The following is a 16720-nucleotide window of genomic DNA, read 5'->3' on the forward strand; positions in this document are numbered from 1 at the left end:
GAATTTGAAAGCAATCATTAAAATTTTTTTATATTTATATTTTAAGTAAGTACATGCATATAGTTATTTCAGGTTCCTCTTGTATTTTTAGTAACATTTGCTTATTTATCTTAGTTCCAGGAAGTCTTTCCTAATGTCATGCTTGTATCTCCTCAAATATTTATTATTCTGCTACTTCCACCAGTTCTCTTTTGTTGGTGGACTGCTCTGATCGCCGCCTTCTTTCTTTCTCTGGCTGTTACTCCTCTTTAGGTGTCCTTTTATTTTCCTTTTTCATTGTGGCACAGGTCCAGCTGCTGGGTGCTTTAAGGGAACTGGTCCTGTGAGCGTGGGAAGACAGACATCTCAGTCACCAAGGCCAGAAATAGGCAGTTTGCCAGTTACCTATTGAGACACCTGGAGGGAGCGCTTCTTCTGTATTAGCTTAGAGAAAACTCAGGCCCTCCACACTTCCTTGGGGCAGAGGACTAGGAACACCCAAAGGTCCTGTGATCTTTGAGGGTGAGCTCTGCCAAGAGACTGCTGCATACATGATGGTCCTTGCCTTAGAGTTCTCCTGCTGTGGTCCCACGGCTCTTGTTCATCCCAGAGCAAAGAAGTACCGCAACAGCTCTAGTGTCTGCTTGACTTAACAAAAGAAGATGTGTTTGACCTGACTTGGAAATGTGGAGGAAGCAAAGCATGAGACCCGTCATCTTCCCTGAATCCTTCAGGGATACAATGATGAGCATAAAAATGTACATTCCGTGTCCTACCTAATATTGCTTATGGGTTAGTTGGGAAGATAGACATTATTAAAATAATTAAATGAGGGAGGGAGAGAGAAAGAAACTCACACGTAATTGTGAAATCAGAACTGTGACTAGTACTATGAAGGAGAGGTAAGTAGAAATATGAAAAATGTATGAAAGAGGAGCTGACCTATAGGGGTGTCAGGGAAGTGATGTCTGAAGAAGCCATGACTGAGCTGAGATTCCAAGAAGGAGTAGGAGTTAATTGTGCAGTGAGGGAAGGACAGAGAGTTGCAGGCAGAGACAGCAGAATAGTGAAGATCTGGGGAGGAAGCATGGCACATTGAGGAAGTAAAAGGCAGGTGTGACTGAAAGAGCAGCGGAGGACAGAGTGTGAAAAGAAGCTGGAGAGGAAGGGAACGGCGGCCCAGACCACACAGTGCTTTGTAGGCCATCATGGTGAGTGTGGTCTTTTCCTTAAGGCAGGTAGTATTGGAGTGTTTTACGCCAGAGCTAAAAATATCTGATTCACATTTTCAGAAGATGATGAGGCTGCTGTGTAGAGAACAAATTTAAAGTGGCCATGTGATGCTGGGAGACTAGTGAAGAGGCTATTGTAATTGCCCAGGGAGAGATGTTAATAAGTTGGTGGTCCATATACAAGAGGAATACCACTTTCAGATGGAAGAATGGAAGGAGGGGTATGGGAGTGGAAGATGTCTAAGATACCTGCAAAGAATCTGGATTACACTGCTGCTGCCTGAAATGGGAACATCCAGGTGGAAATCCCCAATTCAGTCATTCATGTCAAGGTGCCTTTGAGATACTCAAGGGGGGAGGTCAATAGGCAGCGTGAATCTGGGGCATGTCTGGACAGTAGATGGAAATACGTGAGCCATCTGGGTTTAGGTGGAAATTGAGACTGTTAGGCATGAATGAGAACACCTTGGGAAAGAAAAAGAAGAGAAAAGGATTGTTAATCTTGTATATTGCCTAGAATCTGTCTACATTGGATTATCTTTTCTGGAAAGATGATCAGAATGTGTATTAGTGTCTTAAAAAATGATCATAACTTTGATCCTGTAACTATATAGGAGTCTATACTCGGAAAATAGTAGTAGTAAATTAAAATAGTAAGGCAAAGGCTTATGGAAAAAAATATTTGAGCATTACTTATGATTGTAAAAAAAGGAAAGTGTGTAATGTTAGGAGATCAAGTCAATTATCACACATTTATATTAATGAATATTGTACCATTATAATTTGATGTTGATTAAGATGTAATAGCATAAGTAGATGATCATGATATAATAGTAACTGTAAAGGACACAAAATTAATAAAGATACATAGAGAGAGCCTCAGCTGTGTGAGAAATGCATTGAACAAAAGAATATAAAGAAATAAGTTTATCAGTAAATAGAAAATGAATGATTGTATCCATTTTTATGCTTTTATCTACTTTCCAAATTTTTCAAAATGGGCATATATTACATCTTGTGTATTATTTTATTACTAGGAAAGGAAAAATAAAATTACAGTATTGTCCCAGTTATAAATATGGACTTAATTGACATTTTACTCTGTTAAATACTAGTTAACATTCTTTTCTTTTCACAGTATTGGTGAGCTTTTCTGTTTTGAATCCAGCATAATATTCTAGGGTTTTTTTTTAGAATTATTGCCACACATTTTAAAGTTTTATTAGCCATTTAGACTTATAAATTTGTTTCAGAAATTGATCTAGTTACTAGGCAGTAGCAAATCTATTCCTCTCAGAACTTCCCTTCCGCTGGTGCTCAGTGTATCACATTGACAGCATTTGTATTCCCTTCCCTTCTTACTGCTTAGTGGTAGAGATGACTCTGAATTCTTTAATGTGAGGGTTTTTAAATTGTGTAATACATACATGAAGGAATTTACTAATAATTTTAAATACAATACATTGTTTTTGTTTTTCTCCAGTGATTGTCAGATAACTCTCCCTTTGGACTGTCATTTGTATCAGCATGGTCTGAAGTGATATGAAACCATTTTGAATTTGGCTCAAAACTAAAAGCATGATTTTTTTTTTTTAATTCCAGGAATGTATACAAGGACTATCGCTTCCTTGAGCTGGCATGTGATTCTCAGGAGGATGTAGACAGCTGGAAGGCATCTCTACTAAGAGCTGGAGTTTATCCCGACAAATCTTTAGTAAGTTGGATATATCTCTTATTTAAAATTATTAACGTTTTAAAAAAACATACTTTTACATACTATATGCTAGAAAAACTAGTTTTCATTTGACTTAATTTGGCATAGTTTTAACTGATATTTTGCTTATATTTCTTTTTATCCATTAGATTTCTGTTTTAAGAAGTTTATCCATATATTTATTAAAGAAAATGCCCAACTTTGCCATAAAACATAACATGTGATTTCAAACCAAGAGACAGTTTATTTGTTTTAAGTTAAAATTTTATTTTCCTTCATATGCTATTCTACAGTTGTGATAGTATTCATATAAGCAGTTTATAACACTCTGGTTATAACATATAGTTGTAGTATTTATATCATGAATCATAACACTATTTCATATTCTTTAAAATGTACTTATTTTTATAAAAAGTTACTTCCTTTCATTATGTTTGTACTACCTGTATCCAAAATTAAACTCTGGTTAGTGTCATTGTGAGTATAAAAGAACAAAAAAATATTATATTGCTATTCCCACTTACCTTTATTAATATATTTCAAGTGTCTTGGAGACACTTGTCTCATTCAAGTTAATAAACAGACCTTCTATTGGTGTTCTTTGGAAAATGTAATATTGCACAGACTAGTCTGGATTTAAACTTCAAAATTCCCACCCAACATCTGTACACACACCATTAAACAGACTCTGCAGATGAGTGGCTCTCACTGCTTACTCGCTCCCCCCGAGGTGTTGTACTATCCAGGCTCCCCCCACATGTAAAGTGCTGAAACTAAGCCTCGGGAATTTAGTCCAGCTTGATCCTTATGCTGCTTATCAGATTGGCTCTAAGTCAGTTTATAGGGCTGAGCTGATCTGGTGCAGGTTGGCTTCTTTCTAATACCCGCATAGGGACAGAGTCTTCTCAAGAGAAAGTCTGAGATGTGGGCACACTGTGGGAAGTTGAAGCCTCTTGGAGGGCATTTCAGACCCAACCGTATCCCTGAGGTTACAATAGAATTTAGCACAGTCCCAGGGGTAAAGGATTGAGGATTTGTGCCCAAACGTTCTCCTCCTTGCTGTTATTTTGGCTCATCCCTAGACCCCTTAACTCCATCTTAACCTTCACTTGTCTGGTTAGCACCTAAAACAGTGAACCCCCTACAACACACCCTGTGCCCTCCAAACAAAGTCAAACCAGGCCTTTTCCAGGTGATACCCAGGTACAGAGGTACCTGTATACAATTTTAATCTTTGTTGTCCAGTTTTTATCAGTTATATTACATACATGTTTGCATAGGTACATACCACTCTGAAGACCATACACGGAAAATCATTTGAAAGAGTAGAGTACCACTTCTATTTTTGTTGTTAATTCTGATCATTACTGATTTGCTCTTTTCTTGTCCATTCATGGTAGTGTGTTTAACTTCACAAACATTCTATATTCAATCTGCACATAGACTTAATTTTTTATTCATTCATTCCATGGAAGCCTGTCAAGAACGTGCTTTTTGCCAGGCTTCTTTCTAGGCTCTAGTGATACTGAGGTGAACAGTTAGGTCCTGCCCCCAAGGAACAGACATTAAACAAGTGACTTGAATAACTGTATAATTGTATCACAGTGTGATTTAACAGAGTGATAAGTTATACAAAAAATAAACTGAATTAAAGGGACAGACATTGAAAGTGAGGGGCAAGCGAGCTTTCTTTTAGTAAAGGTGATCAGGGGAGGCTCCTCTGAAGCGTTGACAGTTGAGTAGGCTCCTGAAGGAAGCGAGGGAGTTAATGAATGAAAGGCTGAAGAAGCATGTTCACGGGAGAGGACCAGCAAGTGCAAAGCCAGCTCAGTATCTTAGAAGGGCAGCAAAAGAGTCTGGAACACGATGAGGAAGGACAAAAGTGGTTGATGATTTCCGAAAGTGGTCAGGGGCCAGCTTATGTAGGCTTTGAAGGAAGTGGTGAGCATTTGAGTTTTATTCTGAGTGAACTGGAAAGCCATCAAAGGGTTTCAAGCCAGTTAGTGACATGATGAGATTTACATTTTCATAATGACTGAGTGTTATGAGAAGCCATACAACATGTGGGTTCAAGCACAGGCTTCCGTGTCAAACTACCTAGATTGAAATTCCTGATGCTCACATACCAGCTGTGAGATCTTTGGAAGAAGGATACGTAGCCCTTTTATCTTTCAAGTTTCCCATGACTAACGTAGAGATAACAAGAGTGCCCTGTAGCGTGGTTGTTGACAGGATTAAATGAGACAATGCAGGGAAAGCACTGAACAGGGTAAACACAAATAAGTCCTCTATTTTTCTTTATAATGATGATGATAATTATCATTTTCATCACAGACTAATTACTTAAGCAAGTAGAGGAGAGTTAAAACACTATTATAATATAGCCCATGAGATTGTGAATACTTTATGCTGTTTTCTATCTTCCAGATATGCTTGGTTGTATAAAGTATCAATACGTCTGTATGTGTGTCTTCCTTCCAAGGAATTGTAATGTTTGTGAAAATGTTTTCCTAAGTCATGATTTTGTCAACTAAACTTATTTTAAATGCAGTAGACAAGTTTGCTTTGAAAAAAAATTATGTAATGCATCTCTTATGAGGGAAAACTGTCTTGGAAAAGCAAAATTACCCATCCCCCAGTGAACTGTTTTTATGCATCTGAATTTTCATGTATGCATAGCTCTATACAAAAGAAGATGCTCAATGAAATATTTGCCTTTTTAAAATTAGACTGCTCAATTTAAAGCAAATCTGGAGTTGTCCTACACAAACTGTTTTGATTCTTTTCACATCACTTTTGTTTATTAACACACATTTGGTACAGTTACTTGGAAAATCGACACAAAGGGGCTTTTTACTACATGCCAAAGACATGACAGGAAATTAAACTTGGCGGTGTGCCAAGAACACTGCTTTTCTCAGTTTTCATAATAAATAATATTTGCATTTCTTATGCACTGTGGAGTTCTGCAGCTTCTGTTACACGATTGCTTGACTTTCAGATGTCTAAATGGCAGCTACGTACTGAAAGCAATCGAAGTAGAATGCTTATCTACACATTGCATTTCATGAACATTCTTAGATTTGGGGGAAGCGATAATTTTAGGTAGAGTTTTTCTTAATTTAGAAAGATTAAATGAAGTCAGATTAACCTAATAACAGATGTCTCTTTCTAAGTAAATTTTTAGGACTTTTGTGTTTCTGATTTTGTATCAATAAACCATTGAGTCAAGAGCAAATCAGTCAGTCCTTACCCTAACGATGGAACATTGATGTGTCATACATGGACTTGAGTCCAGACTCAAAAAGTTCTGTTTTCTACACAAGACACTTCTATTTTGACTGGAAAAAGAATCTACATAGTTTATTTTTTTAATTATATATGTTTGGCTTCATTTTTTGGTATATGTATATTTTTATTGAAGTATAGTCAGTTTACAGCGTGTCAATTTCTAGTGTACAGCATAGTGCTTCAGTCATACATGAACTCACATATATTCATTTTCGTATTCTTTTTTACCATGAGTTACCTGTTTGGCTTCATTTAGATAAACAGCCATCACCCAAATTTGAATGAATTGGTATTTTAGACAAATTTTTTTTCAACTAAGGTTGCATGCTTTTTTCTAACTTGCTTTTCTTCACTGTGTCTTTTTCTGTCATGGGCTGTGTGGCGGAATGTTTCGATGTCATTCAGATCATGATGTTCTGCTACCCTGGTCCTTCTGTCTCTTAGGTCATTTCTCAGAGTTTTCTGCAAATTTTTTTTTTTCTTTCCATCTCTTTCACTGTCTTCTCCCACTTCCTTCCTTCCCTTCATCCATTGCTTTTATGGTGGACTCCAGAGATTCAAAGATGAAAGGAGAGGCAGTTCTTACTTGATAGGAGTTCTAAGTCTGGTAGAGGAGAGAGGTGCAAATAAATAATTACTGTATAATGTGATTTTTAAAAAAGCTACCGTAGATATCTATATAAAGTACAGCCGTCCCGCTATATTCTTATGTGCATTTTCCAATTACCTTCAGTCCCTTAAACTTTCTGGATCCAAAGCTAAATGTAGATTCTTGTCTGAGCATTTGCAGTATGTGACCCTAAAATGGGAGTGAGGCGTCCTGGGTTCACTTTCCCACTACACTGCTGACTTACTCCATGAACTTCAACGTAACCTCTCTGAGCCACAGAATTTAGCATTCCACCATCACCTGATCTTTCTGAGCAGACAGAATATTTTAAAAATAGATTTGAATCTGAATTTGGATTTTCAGAATTTTATTTTTTGTTTCTATTTCCCTTGGCCATTAAATTGAAATTATAGCCACTATAAAATTGTTAAAGAAGTGTATAGGATGTTACACAGTTTCAAAGTAAAGATGTTTCTAATGGAATTAATTAATAGCTGCATTTTTTTTTAACTGATGAGACATTCCTTCAAATATTTGGGAAAAGTTGAAACAAGGGTGGGGACTGAATCTGGGTCCCCCTAAAGCTGAGTTTCTCTGCTGAGTTTGTGATTAACCTCTCTATCTAAAACTTTATTCCTTTTCTTTTTCTATACCTTTTCCCCCTCAGATTAAGGAGTATCAAAAAGTGTGTGTGTGTGTGTATGTGTGTGTATCAATAGCTACAGGCTACCATTTAAAAACTTTTATGACACATGTACATAAATTTTTTCTAGAAGTGTGAAAAATAAATGTGAATTTAATTAAATATCTGTTAAGAATGTGGTATAACAAATGACTAATTTTTCTGGCAGTTTTGTCGGCTCACAATATGACTTAATTTATATATAAACACAAAGGAATTCCAAATTCTTTGGAACATTTTGTGTGCGTTGAAATGAGGTAGACTTTAAGTCAAATCCACTGGAGTTAGAACCCCGACCCTTTCATTTATGAGCCATGTGGCTTAGGAACTTACTTAACTCTCTAGCTGTTTATTCTTTTTTAAACTCAAAATAATAATACCTTCCTCTGAGCGGTTTTACAGGATTAAGTGAATACTTAGTTGCTCATCACACCTGGCTGGGTGCCTGCAACTGGATGAATGTATTCAATGCCGTGTCACCTTTATTATTGTTACTGACAGTCATTAATGTGTCAGGGAAGCAATTCCCAGTTTAGTAGTTCTCTTTTCTTTGGAAACTATCAGTGAGATTTGGACGTGGGAGGGAGAATTTCCCCAACTGTTGGCTGAGGAAACCAAATTGCTTAGTGGAGTCTTGAGGTCATGCTGCCCTGTGGACAGGCTGGCCTCAAAGGCTCCATCACTTAGTCTGGAGTGAGCCGTAGAGGTTGTCAGGGGAAGTGAGGCTTCACAAGCCTGCCCCCAGGTTGCTGGTTGGCTGGTGTCTGAAAGAAGCAGCCTGTAGATTCACGCATGCCCTGGAAATTAACATGGTGCAAATCCTATGTTGCCTATTTGTTGAATCCTGCACCTCAGAACTTTTGACAAGGTGTGTTAGCTGTATGGATAGATGGTCTTCCCCTCTAGTTTGTGATTTCTTAAGAGATGAAAAATGATGGTAAGAGGTGAAACTTCTTGGAACGTCTCTGTATCTCTGGGTTCATGACTCTCCCAGTAGTGATTCATGCTTTTGGGACTGCCTTGGAGGTTGAAACCATCCCAGAATGAGGTCTTTTTGGGGACTTCAGAAAACCCTTTTGGACAGACTCCACAGCTGAACTTCTCTCTGTGGCAGATGACAGTTAGGGGAGAAGGTCTCTATGTCACTCTAGGGGGAGAAGAGGCATGGCCCCAGACCCCCATAAATATTTATTAATATGGTGATGACCACGCCCATGCATTTACTCAGCAGTCTTGTGTGCAAGACTGAAAATGCCCGTGTGAGCCCTGCTATCCATAACTTCATCCTTAGCTTGATCAGCAGTGCTTCCCACAGAAATCAGAGCAGCTCCATGACCAGTTCTGAAGAGCTGATAGTTTTTCTTCAATGGAGGTCCTTCCAGGAATCTCAGCGTAAACGCTGCCGCACAGGGCGGTGGAGGGAATTACCAAGCATTTCCAGTTCCCCAGTCATGACTGTCATGCCTCTCTCAGAACAGCCAATTCAGAAGTGATTGAAGGAAACAAGAAATGGTATGTCCTCCACTTGTATGTTTCTCATCTTTAAGGATTAAGGCCCTCTCCTCTGTGACATCACTGTTGCCACTACAAACAGAAGCATTGCCCACCGAGCAGGGAAGCCGGTCATTCCCTAATGTGCAAAAATACTTGAACTCCTGAAACTTATTTGGTAGATCAAAAGCTGCACGGCTGTGGAATGCAATGAACCCCATCTGTTTGAGGTCTTTTCAGCGATATTGCACTTCTTTGGAGACCCATGGTCCCATTATTCTCTAAAATAGTATTTTACTCCTGATAAAATTCCCTGTGGGGACCTTTATGGCCTTACTGAACAGTTGGCAGTTCTTTACAAAAGACTCTCTTTCCCGCAACTTCATTCTTGTACCGTTGTTCACGTCTCACGTAAGCAAGTGTTGTTAACGGTGATAACATGGCAACTCACAGTGTCAAGTGTGTCAACTACACTATTTTACCCATGTCTTTAAATTTATGTTTTTATTAAATATGATGGCCGTGATGATCCTTGGATTTGGCATTTCCCCAGAGTCACCACTTGGCATTGCTTTCCAGAAAATACACTCTCCTGCAATCATTGCCTTACTGCTCTCCAGAAAATTTCTGTATGTGTTATTTCCCTGGCCACATCCTCTCCTAAAACTAAATGCCAGATCTCCAGCCCAACCTGCTACTCCACCCTGCACTCAGGCTCCTCCACAGATGCACACATTTCGCTCACAGCTCTCCTCAACTCTGCGTCTCGGGGAGAGAGAAATTCCTTCTGGGCCCCTTGTGTGAAGAGTTCAGATCTGTTCCCTGCCCAGATCCCATCACGTCTGCCCCACAGGATCTGACCTTGTGAGGACTCGGGCTGCCCTGGGAGTAATGAATCACCATTTTATTTTTTTAAGCCATATGTGAGTTAAATTGTTTGATATAAATCATAGTCCTGCAGCTCCAGTTTGAAACAGGAGAGCCATTTGCCCACCGCCTGTCGCTGGCTGCTCTCTGTGTCTCTATCCAGAGTGGCCCTTTTAGAAATGACTGCATTTTTGCAACTAACCTTTCCAGACCCATTTTCTTGAATATGGACCAATTGTTTATTTTGGCCGCATCCCCACTATACAATTTTCGCTTCCCATGCCAACCCAAGAGAAAACTCATAATTTACAAAATAAAGGAATGGTACAGATGGAGGTCGTAACTTGGTTTGCTTACCCTGTCTCCCCAGAACCACCCACTCCTTTCCTCTGCTCTTTTTCTTTTTTCTTTTTTCCCACCTTCTTTGAAACCACAGATGCAGTGTTTGTTTAAAAATGCATTGGCTGATGAAATTTTCCACCGTTTGGTGTGTTGGAGGAGGGGCCGTCAGGAAAGGGCAAGCCGACATACTAAATACTTTGCCTTTCATGCTAACAGTTCACTTCTTACCAGTTCAAACCAATGCTTTTTGGCCGGGTTCCCATACTTCAAGTATTTCCAGTGGAAAGAAAGGGGGAAATCTCTGTCATGATTTTCTGCTCTTATAAATGTAGGATTTCATTTAATATAAGCGGGTTCTTCGGCTCGTCCATGAGCTCTGGGTGCCGTGGGTGTATGATGGCGCTGTCAGTGAATAGTTAAATGATTTGTTTTGATTTTGCTCTAGCATGAAAAACCTCATGATTTTAAAATAAATTTATGTTTAACATATTTCTTTTTTGCTTTTTTTCCTTGCGGCCACACGCACAGGGGAACAACAAAGTAAGTTCTTTGTCCTACTGCAGCTCCTGTCTCTCCAGCCCCCGCTCCCCTCCTGCATGTGCCTTGGCGAGAGTGTTTCCGTGCACTTTGCAATGACTGATGTCTGTCACAGTGCACACATGATAGAGGGGGTGCAAGTGTTGGGGGAAACATGAGCTCGGACTACCATCATGGCTGTTCTTTTTTGACCTTTTGGAAGGGAAATATTATGTTCCTCGGGGTTGGTTATTGGCTGATTCAGAGGGGTTGTTACCAGCAGGAAAGAGATCAACCCTGAGAACAAAGATTATGAAGATTTAATAATGAGGACTCTTCTGCATAAAGGGTGCGACAGTCTGATGAAACTCTGTGCAGCTGAACTTTCTGACCAAAAATCAAAGCTCTCATGTTAATGTGCAGTTATAAAAACCCCAAACTGGAGTCTTAAATAGCAGGATGGCTGGCTTTGTTGGTGAAACTGAACTAGATCAGTGCTCTGGCTTTGAAGGTGCCTTAAAATGGATGGAGGAGGGTGGGGTCAACATTTGCCTTGGCTTCTGCACCCTTGATGTATTCCAGCTGGATGGAAGCGGGAGGGTGTGGGGAACGGAGGGGGAGACTGAAAAGTGTGTGATAGATTTGTGAAACCAGGCAACACACACAAATGGTGGAAATTATTTTAATATTGTCGTTGTAATAGACAAATGAGTAATTGAGTAGTTCATAAAATCGTCCAAATTTTAATTCAACTTTTCCAAAAGATTAGCACTGCTTCTCACTTATATTAGTTACGTGATAGTAATGTAGTTGCAGGAGAGAGTCTTATGTTTAGCAGGGTGATTTGTTTTTCTTTTTTTTCTGTGGAGAATTATTAGTGCTTCATCCTACCAGGTGGCCCACTTAAAATGGGCCTCCTCGAATACAAAAAGAATTGAAAAGAATCTGTTATAGAAGGGTCTGCCTGCATATTTAAACCAGCTGGAATTCATCAAAATTGCTATTCATAAGCCATACATATAGAATTTAAAACAAATGTGGGAAATCTTGGAGTTTAATTTGATGGAATGTGCTATTATGGAATAAGTTGACATAGATGGTTGGCATTGAAAATGTGTCACTTTATAAATTTATATCTTGCTATTAGTGCTTATGACCCAGGTAATAATGTTTCATAAAGTTAAAAATAATATAAGAAAAGTACAAGATAGGCATTTGTAAAGGAGCAAAGGGGTGAATTCAGCCCACTAATAGTTTACCTTTTTAAAACAGCAGGTAACTTCTGAAATTGATGAAAGATTTTTCCACAAAGTAAAGGGTAATATTTCCAACTAATACTATCACTATTGGAAAGAAACATTTGGACGAAATTTTAGTTCTTATACCATATAATGCATTTTAATCAGTAAGTATGTCTGATTGTGGTCACTTGACGTAACTCTGAGTCTCTGTCTGTCTATAATTTCACGCGTTTCATCTCTTGTTTGTCGGTTAGCCCGAGCTCTGGGGGTATGCTAATAGCAAGCCTGTGCCTGATGAGGATCAGGGAGCCAGCTGCTGACATCTTTGGGAGGTGCTAACCCTGAGACCATTCAAGAAGCTTTTATGATTTGCCTCTTTCACTAGTGATTCACTGATGACTTAAAGTCATTCGTAAAATTCCCCAAGGAAAACACGTCTCCATAGCAGGAGTCATCCGTTTGTTGTGTTTTGCTGGGTCAGATTCTTCCGGGTAATAAAATACTCAGTTTAGCAGAATTTACTGATTTTTTAAAAATAATTATACAACGTGCAATAAAACGCAAACATTCTAAGCTGCTGCTCGTTAAGTCTACCTCTCCGATGATGCAGAAAGGCCCTCCAGGGTCTCCTGGCACCTGGAGCCACCACCTGCGCGGCGAGCACTTGGTATAGCGCTGAGAGGGATCTTTGGGTCCTGGTGAGAGCTGGAGTGTTGGTCGAAGAGTGCCAAAGGTAGAAGCACTTACTGTTTTGATTTTTAATTGAAGAGCGGCTACTTTGGAGGTGCTGATGTTTATTGTCCCTATGCCTTAATCCTTAGTTGCTTATTTTATGAATCAGGAATAGTTTGAAAAAATATAAGGCTAATACCTTTAAAATAGGATCATGATACTGACCCTGGACTCTGGCACAAAAGAGCCTCCATCACAAACAGTACATCTGCATGCTGTTTTCCTTTAGCTTAGAGTTTCAGTATAAATGGAAAACACTGGAAGACAAGCTGTGCTGTCTCCAGAGTATAGATCTGGAGTCTTCGAAAGGAGAGTATGAGATTCTTTTTCCCTCTCATGCTGGAATGCTTGTTCTGACTTGTCCCCAAGGCAACATACCTGACCTGTTGCCTGCCATCTGTGTGAGAGGCTGTAAAAGGTGACTCATTTGAGACTCACAAAGGCTAATTGTTTATTTAGCGAATGGCATTTCATTCTTTGTGATACTAACCAGACAGAGAATGAAGCCTAGTCAATTAATGTTTCTTTAGATGAGCTAGATGAATAGATTTATCCTCCTACATACATTAAGTGTAGTAACACCCACATGTACATGCACACACACGTATATCATAAGGTGTATGGAGCAACCCTCCTGTTCATTTTCTCAATGACAGTGAAATTGATTTGCTTCATGCACCTTTAGTCTGTGCTTAGAGTTTGAGAGCTAATCCTCCAAACTCGAAGAAAAAAAAAATCTACAGGAGATACGCAGATTTACATGATAAATGCATGATGGGACAAAACACCAAGGGTCTCATTCTTCCTTGAACAATTACATGTATTTTGTTGTTTCTCCTTAAAAAGTAAATTTTCCTTTTTGTGAGGAGATCACAGTTCCTCCAGACAATTTTTCCATCCAGGCCCATGACTTATTTTTCCTTTGAAAATGTTTTTCTGTTGGCATAGTGATATCCTAAATTGCTTCGGGTTGAGTCTGTCTCCTCCGCAGAGGGGTTTCCCTGGACCATGGATTCCAAGTCAGTGTCTTCCTTAGTTAAGACCAGAATCCAGGACTTTCTGAATCAGTTTGGGGAACGTAAACAAATATAATACAGTAACAGGGAGGTTTGGGGTTTTTTTTTCTTGGTTTGAGCACGCATGTAAATCAGAATGTCATTTTCAGAACTGAGGCTTTCAGGGAAAAAGTAATCGCCATGTTTTGTCCTAGAGTGAAGACATGTAATTCCTTCTTTAATTTCATGCCCTTGGTTGGTAGGCATTTCTAGAAATTTAATAAATGTTTGGTTTTATTTCTTTGTTAAAGACTATAAATTTTGGTTAAGTATCTTTGATACTACATTAGGCAAATTGAAGGTAGAAAAAAAAAAACCCAAAAATATAAAGAATAAAATACTGTAACAGAAGATCTCAAGTTTCTTAATGATGCTGGTGCAGAAACAAATGAAAACTGAAAAGATGCCTAGGCTCAAAAATGAATACTTCAAAAAATGTTGTTATAGGGAAAAGCTACATCTAATCTCTCCTGTGAATCTTGTATTACTCTTGAAAGAGAAATTTACTATCACCTTACTTAACGTCATTCTTTTAAACTAAAGGATTCTTACATGTCCCCCAGTGGAATTATGAAGTTGACTGTCTTGGTTGGAGAGGAGGATTTGAAAAGGAGAACCAGAACTGAAACACACTGAAACATGTTTTTAAAAAAATGCCATGTTAAAAATAACTAAGGTTTTATTAAGTTCTAGTTAGGTTAAATGCAATAATCTTATACACAGTGGAAGGCTTCGATATTTGAGAAGAAGGAAGGGAAATCTGATTTGAACACCTGTTTTAACAACATTTTAAAAATACTTTGTCTAGTAATTTTCCAACACATTTAGCGGGATAAGGGGGCATTGTCAGCCTCCACTAGTGGGGAAAGTAGTTATTACCTCAAGTACTGATGTTGGCGATCCACTGGATTCCAGCCACCTGATGCAAAGATAGAGTGTGCCTAGTCAAACATCACCAAAATATGTAACACTAAGGAACACGGGTGTTAAGTCCACCTTCATTTGTTTTGCCTCTCATGCCAGTAAACTCCTAAACTCCTGTTCTTGGTCATGTGTGAGAGAGTATATGTAGGCACTGAAAACCCATTTCAGACTTCAAAACGTCTTACTGACGATGTGTGTTATAATCTTGGTAGATGAAAGGGGCAGACAGTACGGTGTCAGAAGGTATATTTCCTCTCTAATATTTAAAATGACTGAAAGAACATTCTAAGTAGTTTAGGCACAGTCAGCTTGATTAGGGTTATTTATTTTCTTTGAATAATGTATATGCCTTCCTTGATTTTCTTAAAGAAGTTTAGCAAATGAATTTCCCTGGCATTTAAGGAGAGCCCATCTGGTTCACTTAATTTGTGCATAAGCCAATAAGAATATCATTAAAGTTGAAAGAAAGAATGAACACTCACTGGCCTCAGTGTTATTTTAGTTCTATGTGCATATGAAAATAAATTGTCTCAATCACTGCAACGCTAATAAACCCTTGATTCTTTTCTGGCAAACCAGTCTTAAAAGAGCATTGCTAATGCCTAGCTTTTGAACCCCTAACTTTAATCTTAAACTGTTGGAGAAAAGGACAATTCAGTTGAAGGCACAAAGCTTCAGTAAGTGAGTTGGAGTCTATATTATGTTCCCAAATTTATTAATCTTGCCAAATAGACTCTACACGGAAGCAAGAATTGACCTGCTATTTAGAAAGCTCACAGGGTCACAGGACAGGGACCTCTAAAGGATGTTTGGGCTTATTTATATATTTTTATTTTTCCTATTGTGTCTAAAAAGGAGTGACTCCACTGTAGTTAATTAGAAATAATGACAATAATGAAGTCTTACATTGTAACTTTTTTGACATTTTTTTCCAACAGTATTTTAGACATCTTCTTTCTGTGTGCTCTATGATATTTTTGAATGGAGTTGGTTTAACACTGTCCCCAAATAAAAGAAATTCTTTATGCTTCTGATTTGGAAATATGTTATCAAGTATGATTTTTAGAATTTTTATTTTGATAAGTTTTGTTTTGAAACTTAAGCCCTTACAGAAGCATTTCTAATCAAAAAGGAGAAATATATTCCTTTTGTTAATTTATCTTAATGTGATTATCACACTGTACAGTGAAATCATGCAGAATCACTGTAGTTAATGAGAGTTTAAAATCCTCTCCCTATCTTTGGTAGATCAGCTGGACAAAAACCAAAATGAAAAAGGATGTGGTTGATGCAAGAAATAAGGTTGATTCAAAAGATATGTATGTATATATTTAAAAACTATATAAATATTGAATGTCTAATAGGCTTTAGAAAACTAGAGATACACAGCAAACTTTAAACGTGAAAACCTGTCTACCTAGAAATGAAGAGAATACTCTCCAAAAGTGGATCCAAATGGAAGTCGATGCTTAATTTATAGACTATTTGAAATATAATAACAATGAAAACACTATATAGGAAATATTATAAAATATACCCAAAGTTATACACAGAGAAAATTTTAATAACTTTAAGTAGAATAATTATTTTAATACAAGTAAATCAATTTAAAAGATCAGAAGGAGAGCAACAAAAAAACTCAAAGGAAAGAAAGCAATTAATGATTAAAGTAAAAATTAATGAATTAGAAAATAGTAAAAAAAAAATGCAAGCTTAAACTACACGCAAATTTGAAGCTATTGTATGGGACAAAAGACAGCAAACAGTTAAAAGGAAAATGACAAATTTGTAAAATATTCGCAGCATATATGTCATACAAAAGATTAAATGTCCTCAAAATAGAATTGTTTCTATTCAGTTTATTTGAAATATAACAAAACCCAGTCTATCAGGAAAAAAGAAAGCTGGCTAACTCAATAGACATTCATTTAAGACCAAAAAATAAAAAAAAAGACATAACTAGATGGGAAAAAAAAGGTTCAATTTCACTAGCAACTAGGAATTGCAAATTAAAATAGCTGTCCAGATGTTATTTTTGAGCTTT

General features: G+C 37.9%; 1 protein-coding gene across 5 annotated transcripts in view; it reads left to right on the forward strand.

Moving 5' to 3' along the window:
• The window catches only part of DNM3 (dynamin 3), a 459300-nt gene that overhangs the window by 353469 nt on the left and 89111 nt on the right, over positions 1-16720 (forward strand). For all 5 annotated transcript variants that reach the window (XM_010984527.3, XM_010984524.3, XM_010984526.3 and 2 more), the window contains one exon: positions 2814-2925. In XM_010984527.3, coding sequence (XP_010982829.1) covers positions 2814-2925 — 112 coding nt within the window. The remainder of the gene's footprint in view (positions 1-2813; positions 2926-16720) is intronic.

This window comes from Camelus dromedarius, chromosome 23 (genome assembly GCF_036321535.1).
Source record: "Camelus dromedarius isolate mCamDro1 chromosome 23, mCamDro1.pat, whole genome shotgun sequence".
Classification (NCBI taxonomy): Eukaryota; Metazoa; Chordata; class Mammalia; order Artiodactyla; family Camelidae; genus Camelus; species Camelus dromedarius.